Genomic DNA, 9927 nt, shown 5'->3' on the forward strand with positions numbered 1-9927 from the left:
CCATTCCATACACTCAGACCAAAACACCAAAAATGGCTGCACTACAGGTGTGACTTTGTGTAACCAAGGCACTTTTCTATTAGCAGTAGTTGTATGTCCAAGAAGTGAAAGAAGCTCTGCTGCAACAACGTCTCGCATGAACTAGTATGCGTCTGGTGTAAAGATCTGTGTGAGATGTAGCATGAAATGTGCTGGTGCTAGATGCAGCTCGATTGGCTTCCATGGAGTGAAATAGGATTGGGCGTGCTTTCCATTTCTATGTGGTGCAGGAGCATGAGTTGCTTTATGAAGGAAAAGTCAATCAAAGAGTCATAGGCCAAAAAGTAGTCAATATGCTTTGTGTGATCTCATTGAAAAGTCAAGGCAGGCCAAAATCCGAGTGGTTCCTTCCACATATGTGCTTGATTTTATTTCTTTATTCTTTTCATGGGTCCCACATAATTGATTGTATCTATTTGCAAATTACCTTGTTTTGAAAGGGTGCGGAAGGTGGATTACTGTTGTTCGTGAAAGCAAGAAACTAAGGAATAAACTGGTGCAACACTTTGTCTTCTCATGTTTCATGGCTTATGTTTTCTTTCATCTTGAATACCGAAAATTTGGTTCGGGCTCTTTATTCCTTGTCTTCCATGTGCATGTGTAATTGTTTGTGTCCAAATGTAATATCAACTTTTTCTCAATCAGCAATGCCCTGAAATTAGCTATGAACATATAAAATTAAAAACCTAAAATAAAGATAAAAATAAAAATAAGAAAATTGGAATATAAAAAATGTATTGTGCATTTGGGAAAATATTGCCTAAGTAAATCACAGGTTATAAAATTAAGTATAAACTAAAATATTAACCAATTTAAATTACAACTTAGATTTATACTTCTTAACTATTTTTTCATCTAAAATCAATAAAAATGTCAATTAATTAATTAAAACACATTGGCTCTAGATATAAAATATGCAATAATTCAGCTTAATTAGGTAACCCCAGCAAGAACAACCAGACAAGGGCATTCATAGATTCCAAATTTCATCAAAAGCCAGAGACCAATGAAAATGCAATAGGGCACACCTTCAATGTCGAAAAATTTCCTCACCATATCCTTACAAAAATCCTCCTCATTTGTCAAACGAACCATCACGTTGGCCGATTTCCTCATCCCACCCACCACTGGTTGCACTGAAAATCCCCAACATAGCTTGATAAATTTCCAAATGCGATCCAAATAGGGACGCTTCTGCAAGAATTTCAAAACCAACTTGAAGCGGTAAGGTGCAAACGAGTGTTCAAGCTCCTTTGGTGAGAAATGAAAGAACACTTTGTCATTTATGAAACCGAGTCTGCATATAGGAATAGCAACCTTAGGAAGAGCTTTTGGGGACTCCATTATGATATCGACAAAGGAAGAATGGCCCGCTAGTGGCTGAGGGCCCCTGCGGAGCCTTCTTAGAGGTCATGCGGCAGGGGAAGGTAGGAGATGCAAATCGCAATCACCAAAGAGAAAAGAAAAAAAAAAACCTAGGCCATGTCACAAAAATCTCATGTATGCTGTTTTTATTTTATAGATGTAATGCTATGTAAATAAAACCACAAAGCAGAGAATTTGCAGAAAAATATATTATGTATTGAATGCTCATAAGTTTGATATAGTGTAGCACATAAATTGCATACTACATATTGATAACACTGCATATTGCAACAACAACTTTACAAGTGACCGGTCTAACTACAATGCTTACAAACTTAACCAAGGTGAGGCCCATGTTAACAACATACTTGCGAAGTCTCCAATTCAGCATTAATCTTCATTTGATCTTGGTCCTAGCAACCAACATGAGATTAAAACTGAAAGTCCCCCATACAAGTAGAGTAGCATACGTGCATGATTAAATTATTTAACTTGACTTTCAAGCTCTTCCTGATCATTAAGAAGAACCAACACTCTATGATGAATGTCCTCCTTTATTTTTTGAATATGTTCCTTTACATGCTAGACAGGAGCTTTTTCTCTCTTTTAGAGTTCTCTCTCTCTCTTTCTACTAGAGATCTATTTCTCTAACAACTGGACTTTCATTGTATTCTTCAAAATCTACTCATAAAAAATAGTTGCAGTATGGTTTTCTTTGCAGCAAACAATTTCAAAAATCAGTGTAAGAAATTGAGACATGTACTTCAACAATATAGAAAATTAGAAGTAACACCAAGAAGAGTTGTTAGTAATAACCTCATTATTGTACTTTAGACAATCAAAAAATGGTCGTCTTAAATTTCTTGAGGTGTTCACAAATTTAAGACATGTTATCAATCCACATAAATATTTTGGAGCATTTTTCAAACAACGATCAACCAAAGAATATGATGAATGTGATTGCGATGAAGATATTGCAATTTGGTAGCATAAACACCCTTCAAACAAATAATGGTAAGTATTACTATAACGGACAAATTTGGTCTTATACAAATATACATCACTCTTGATGCATGTGAGATATATATGTTGTGACTAGAAAACCATATGAGGAATTTAGGCACAAGATGTTCTAGACCTATGTAAGGAATCTTTCTTTAAACAAAACAGTAAATCAAAACCAACAACACGACAGCTAGTAGCTACTAGAAGGAAAACCAACACCAAGCATAATAGCTAGCAACTATCAACATAAGATATGAAAGATTAATATAGCTACAACATTCCCTCTCAGCTATAGCTATAAACATCCAAAAAACATAACACGACAGTGTAAAAAAAACAAAGTATAAATCGACAAAACATAGTATAAAATCAAAGAGCAAAATCAAGAACACAAATAAATATGCAGTAACTACCCCAAGCAAGACCAACCCTAAGCACGTCAGCTAGCAACTGTCAACATATAGCTCTGAAATATTAACAACATATAACTGCAACCTTCCCTCTCAGCTATGGCTATCAACATCCCAAAAACATAATACGATAGTGTAAAATAAACAGAGTATAAATCGGAAAAACATAGTATAAAATCTAAGAGCAAAATAAAAAACACAAAGAAATATGCAGTAACTACCCCGATTGCAGCTAGCAGCTATCAACATATAACTCTAAAATATTAACAACATATAGCTACAACCTTCCTTCTCGGTTACGGCTATTATCAAGAATTAATTTTATTCTTTAAATTCTATTGTTCATTTTGTATCACGTGCTAAGTCACATGTATTTTACTTACTCATGTAATACTATAAATACTAGTCTTTGGCTAATGTATATATACACAGATATTCAATTAAATCATTTTTCTTCTTCTAGAAGATTCCTTCATATTCGCCCTTTGCTCTGTTATGGTTTCTTCTTGCCATGCTTCGTTTTGCCTCTTTGCATTCCTTTTAGTTTTACATTTTACATGGTATCAGATGTCATTTTTATAATTGCTTCCATGATACAATCTTAAATATCTGTCTCTGAGGATGCTACTTCTCCTTACTTTCTTCATCCTAGTGATAGCCTTGGTGTCCTTTTGGTCACTCAGCCTCTTTTCGTTAAGAATTATCAAGGTGGTCTCATTCGGTATCCATGGCCCTCTCGACAAAGAACAAGCTTGGAGTTGTTTATCGATCCCTTCCTAACCTTCAGATTTGACGGATTCTCTACTTTCTCCATGGCTCTAATGTAACAATATGGTAATATCTTTGATCTTAAACTCTATTTCTACTTAAATTTCTTCTAATATCTTATATATTACAACTGCTACTTTTGATTCCAATTCCTAGATTTTTGATATTGGTGCCACTGACCATATGGTTCCTTCTATTGATTGTTTTATTTCTATTGCCCGTTTTGTTAATATTTCTATAAAGCTTCCTAATGGTCAATCTATGTCTGGTATACATTTTGGCTCTGTTTACATGTCTGAACATCTTATCTTACATGATGTTTTATGTGTTCCAACCTTTAATTTCAAATTGATTTCTATTAGCAAGTTAGCACAGTCACTAACTTGCTATTTTTTGTTTTCCTTTGACATTTGTCTCATATAGGATCGGATTCGTTAGAGGCTGACTGGAGTAGGTAGATTGCATAGAGGTCTTTAAATACTGCAATAGTCAGGCCTTTCTAATTCTACTTTTACTCCATGTATTATTTGTTTACCTGGAACAAGATCTGCACATGTTTGTTCCATTACTTCCAAATGCTCTAATTATGAGCTTTGGCATAATAGACTTGGTTATCCTTCTAATTCTAGAATGCTATTTTTGAATAATTTTGTTTCTGAATTGACTGTTCCATGCCATCCTTGCATGATTTGTCCTTTTAGCTAAACAAATAAAATTGTATTTTCTTAATAATGCTCATTTATCTGCTACTTCTTTTGATCTGGTTCATTGTGATGTTTGGGGTCCATATTCTGTACCTATTGGCGAAGGTCACAAATAGTTTTTTACTATTGTTGATGATTTAACTCGTACTACATGGCTTTATCTTCTTAAACATAAATATGAAGTTTCACATATTTTTAGAGTTTCTTATAAAATGGTTAAAACACAATTTCATTTAAAAATAAAATCACTTCGTACTGATCATTGTACAGAATTTTCTTTTGCTCCTTTTTTGCATTCTAAAGGCATAATACATCAACATAGTTGTGTTGAAGCAACTCAACAGAATTCTATTGTGGAAACAAAACATCAGCACATCTTAATTTGGCTAGAACAATGATGATTCAGTCTCATCTACCTATTGATTTTTTGGGTAATGCTATTTTAACAGCAACTTACCTCATTAATAGGCTTCCTACTCCTCTTTTAAACCAAAAATCTCATTTTGAGCTTTTTTTCAAAACTACTCCCTCTTATGATCATCTAAAAACTTTTGGTTGCCTTTGTTTTGCTTCAACTTTACAAAGATTTAGAACCAAATTTGATCTTAAACCTCGAACTTGTATTTTTCTTTGTTACCTTTTTGGAATAAAAGGTTACGAACTTCTTGATTTAAAAACTAATAAATCTTTTATATAAAGAAATGTTGTTTTTCATGAACATATTTTTCCTTTTACGTCTCAAAATAAAACTGAATTTTCCTTCATTTTTCCTGTTGAATCTTCAACTTTAGATTCTTTAACTGTGCTTTCAAGATCACGTTCTATTGATTTACATCTAAACTTCTCTTCACCTTCCCCTTCAAGTGATTCATTTGTTCAGTCTTCTTCCTCCCCAGTTTTTGTCACTGTACCATTACCTTATGACCTTCCTAGAAGATCTTCTAGAATTAGAAAGGTACCTTGTTATTTGCAGAACTTTCATTGCAACTCCTCTTCTACACACTCTACTTTAGATCCTTCAACAATTTCTTCTTCATCAGGTTCTTCTTCCCTTTTATCTCCTCCTCCTAAATATGATATCTTCAATTTTCTTTCTTATGCTAATCTTTATTCTTCACACAAATATTTTGTCATGTTCATTTATACTGATACAGAACTTGAGTTTTATCATCAAGCTGTCAAGCACTCTCATTAGAGAGATGCCATGTCAACTGAGATTGTAGCTTTGTAAATTAATATAATTGGATTGTTACTTCTTTACCTCCTGGTAAAAAACTCATCGGTTGTAAATGAGTTTATAAGATTAGACATTGTGCTAATGGTTCCATTAAAATATATAAGGCAAGGTTAGTTGCCAAGGCTTATACCCAAACTAAAGGATTGGATTATTCAGAAACTTTTTCACCTGTTGCTAAAATGGCTACTGTTAGAACTCTATTGGCCATTGCTATTGTGAAAGGCTAGCATTTTTCACAGTTAGATATCAATAATACTATGGGGATTTATCTGAAGAAGTATACATGGTTTTACCTCCTAGTTTTCATGTTAAAAGGGAGTCCCAAGTTTGCCAGTTGGACAAATCACTCTATGGTTTTGAAACAAGTCTCACGACAATAGTTCTCCAAGTTTTCAACCTCTATTGTCAGTATGAGTTTTCAACAATCCAAAATTGATTATTCTCTTTTTACTAAGATTGAGAGTTCAACTTTCATTGCCCTTCTTGGCTATGTTGATGATATTCTTATAGCTAGTAATGATATGAAATTTGTTGAGCTTTTAAAGTCCTTGTTTGACTAGAAGTTTAAGCTCAAGGACCTTGGTAAGCTCAAATATTTTCTTGGTTTGGAAGTGGCATGGTCTCCTACTAATATTTCTTTATGTCAAAGAAAATAGTTTTTGGAGATTATTCAATATGCTAGTTTACTTGCTTCTAAACATGTTGCCTTTCCTATGAAACATAATATTAAGTTGAGGAAGGATGAGGGGGACTTGTTGCCTGATCCTACAATTTATAGAAGACTTGTAGGTCGACTTCTTTACCTCACATTAACTTGGCCAGACTTGTGTTATTCTGTCAATAAACTTAGTCAATACATGACTCAACCTAGACAACCCTATTTACAACAGCCTATGGAATTTTACAATATATCAAAGGCACTCTTTGTCATGATCTTTTCTTCCCAACTGCTAATACACTATATCTCAAAGCCTTTACTGATTCTAATGGGCCTCTTGTCCTAACAATAGGAGATCTACAAGTGGTTATTGAGTTTTTCTTAGAGATTCTTTTGTTTCTTGGAAAACAAAGAAACAAACCATTGTTTCTAGATCTTCTACAAAGATTGAGTATAGATCAATGGCTTCTACCACTTGTGATATCATTTGGTTTCTCACTCTCTTATCTATTTTCATGTTTCACATACTCATAGTGCTCAAGTTTTTTGTGATAGTTAGGTTACACTACACATTGCTACCAATCTAGTCTTCCATAAAAGAGCAAAGCATATTGAGCTGGATTGTCATTTTGTTCGAGAAAAAATACAAGCTAGAGTTATCAAGACTCTTCACTTGGCTTCTGGTCATCAACTAGCTGATATGTTAACCAAACCTCTTGGCTATCATCAGTTTCATCACCTAGTTTCTAATATAAGAGTCCACTCAATCTACTCTCCATCTTGAAGGGGGTATCAGGAATTAATTTTATTCTTTAAATTCTTTTGTTCATTTCGTATCACGTGCAAAGTCACATATATTTTACTTACTCATGTAATAATACTATAAATACTAGTCTTTGGTTACTTTACAGATACATAGATATTAAATTAAATCATTTTTCTTCTTCCAGAAGATTCCTTCATATTTGCCCTTTCTCTGCTAGGGTTTCTTCTTGTCGTGCTTCATTTTGCCTCTTTGCATTCCTTTAGGTTTTATATTTTAAAGCTATCAACCTTTCAAAAACATAACATGCCAGTGTAAGAAAATAAAGTATAAATCAACAAAACATAGTATAAAATTGAAGAGCTAAATCAATAACACAAAGAAATATTCATTAACTACCCCAAGCACGACAGCTGGCAGCTATCAATATATAGCTCTAAAGTATTAACAACATATAGTTACAGCCTTATCTCTCTACTACACTATTAACATCCCAAAAACATAACATACTCGTGTAAAAAATAGAGTATAAATCAACAAAATACAGTATAAAATCCAAGAGCTAAATCAACAACACAAATAAATATTCAGTAACTACCCCAAGCACGACATTGTAAAAACAAAATAAAGTAAACAAGCTAAAAACCTTCAAATTTATTTCAATCAGTAGGGAGGGGGAAGAGTCAAATTTGAGAGATTTCAAAATGGTGTCTTAGGCACTCGTAGGAAGGGCTCGGGAGGAAGAGACAACTAAAGCTCAATCAGTAGAGAGGAGGAAGAGTCAGAAACTCGAAAGAGTAATGGGTATCAGAAACTCGAAAGGGGGAAGGGTTTCATAAACACGATTTGGCCAAAGCTAAATTGATAGGGAAGGGAGAATGGGTTTCAAAGGGAGGGGGAAGGGTTTCCAAGGGAGGGGTTTCCAAATGACCTTCTAGGGGAAGGAATTCGGGGATTGAAATGATTCGAATCATTTTATTTCATGCGCACGTAGTTCCTGAATTTCAGAATTATTCTTTTGGGTTAGTTGCATTTTTTTAGGCTTGAAGATGAGGGTTATAGAGATAACACAGAGCATAGGTAGATACGAGTCATTACTACGTCAGAATATTTTGTAGACTACATATTTTGATAGTATATATATATCAATTTCCAAAATCACATTTACCACGTCAATGTTAAGTAGTATTACGTGGGTGATGTGATAATGAGTAGCGTTAGTCTTACTGGCAAGACAAGTGTGATAACATGTACAGCTCCATTGCAACTCAAGTATCAGATTCCATATGCATCTTTATTGAACTTCCCTCTAGAGCAAAGCATCTCTCAATATCATTGAGGGTATAAATAATCACAATATAACCGTTGGCAGGCAGCTTTGAAATGCCATCATTCGCTGAGGACAAATTTGAAATTTCACACGCAGTAGCCGTTACAAACGGTGGCACGTTCCATTATTTATAATTTTATTCGCCGACTAGGGGTATTACAGGAAACATCCTCTTTTCTTTTTCCTATTTTGACCGTTGGAAGGAAATTCGAAAGGCATAAAAATCGCGTATGTTTCAAAATCCTTGCTCCCACTGTTTATCTTCTCTCACAGCTTCGTCTCTGCACAAATTTCATGGCTGATCCAAGCACAAGCCCACCAATCATAATGGAGGCGAAGCCCTTGCACCCTCTTCACCAAATCGCCGAAACACCGACCCACAAGCTTCTTCTGAAGCAATGGCTCAAGGAAGAAGAACTAATCCTCGGAAGGATCGCCCTCAAAGAAACCCAGATTGACTCTGTCCGAAACGAAATCACCATGCTGTACATCTTCTTCTTCGTCTTCCACTCCATAGCTTTGGTTCTCCTCTTCAACGCCTCATCTAGAGACCCAGTTGCCAACAAGTTAGCCTGCCACAGGTCATGGATCCCTTCACTCTGTTCTATTCTGTTTTCGCTCGGAATCATTTGGGCCGTGAGGTACAAGACCGACGTAGAGGTCCACCTGGAGAAGCTACTAGAGAGGGAGAAGGAAGATGGGAAGCTAATGGCAAAGTGTGTGGAAGAACTGAAGAAGAAGGGGGTCGAATTTGACTTGCTGAAGGAGGTGGACGCCCTTCGGAGGGCCAAAAGTCTGCGCGTCGAGACCAAGGCGGTCAGGAAGTGGTCGGCGAGGGACTTTGTTACCCTGTTCTTCTTCGCCATGTCTTGCCTTGTTCTTGCAATCACAAGGGTTATTTTGTGTGATTAAGCTTTTTGCTTAATTGGGAGGTGATTAGTTTGGGATATTTTTTGTTTTTGGTGGAAAAATGGTGAGTGCAGAATACTCTGTTGCGCTCTTGCAGTAAAGAGGAAAATTAAATGGCAAAGTTATGAAATCAATATTTCCTTTCGTTTTACACTGATTGCGACTAATATAATTTGATCTGAAACGAATCGTGCTTTAATATCAGACCATAGCATGAATTTTGTTTCTTCATAATCAATATCCAATAATGATTGTCAACCAGATTGATATCCTAGGTCAGATCTACGGATTCTAGCAAGATTTCCGGTTCTTCTTTGAATCACACGCAAGAGCAAGTAACTTCGAAAAAGCTCTCAACTTTTTTTTTTTTTTTTTTTTAACTTTTTTGAGATCAATAAAACTTTTCAGCTTTAAGACGAATTTAACTCAACTCATTTTACATCAATTATTAATGAAATCTATTACTCCTTTTTTTATTTCTCATAAAAAAGTTAAAACTCTTTTTAACCCACTCCATGTATTTTCAACCTAAAAAGTTAAACTCATCATCTCAATAAAATTTATAAAATATTACTATTCACAACATAACTAAACTCAGTTCAACATCTAAACGAAACATTATAACACTTTAGCTCTTGCTAAAGAAGCCTCACATCCAAGAGCGGACCTATATTGATGCTTGGCAATTTTTAAAAACTTATTTTAATATAGGTAAAGATGTCCTCATATAAAGATAATT

The 9927-nt window shown here is 34.8% G+C and overlaps 1 protein-coding gene across 1 annotated transcript; it reads left to right on the forward strand.

The window, feature by feature from the left end:
* Positions 1 to 8459: 8459 nt before the first annotated feature.
* LOC122280840 lies at positions 8460 to 9339 on the forward strand. Its single transcript, XM_043091898.1, has one exon. It carries the CDS (start codon positions 8574 to 8576, stop codon positions 9189 to 9191), a length of 618 nt encoding a protein of 205 aa, XP_042947832.1. The 5' UTR covers positions 8460 to 8573; the 3' UTR covers positions 9192 to 9339.
* The last annotated feature ends 588 nt before the right edge of the window (positions 9340 to 9927 follow it).

This window comes from Carya illinoinensis, chromosome 11, assembly GCF_018687715.1.
Source record: "Carya illinoinensis cultivar Pawnee chromosome 11, C.illinoinensisPawnee_v1, whole genome shotgun sequence".
Classification (NCBI taxonomy): domain Eukaryota; kingdom Viridiplantae; phylum Streptophyta; class Magnoliopsida; order Fagales; family Juglandaceae; genus Carya; species Carya illinoinensis.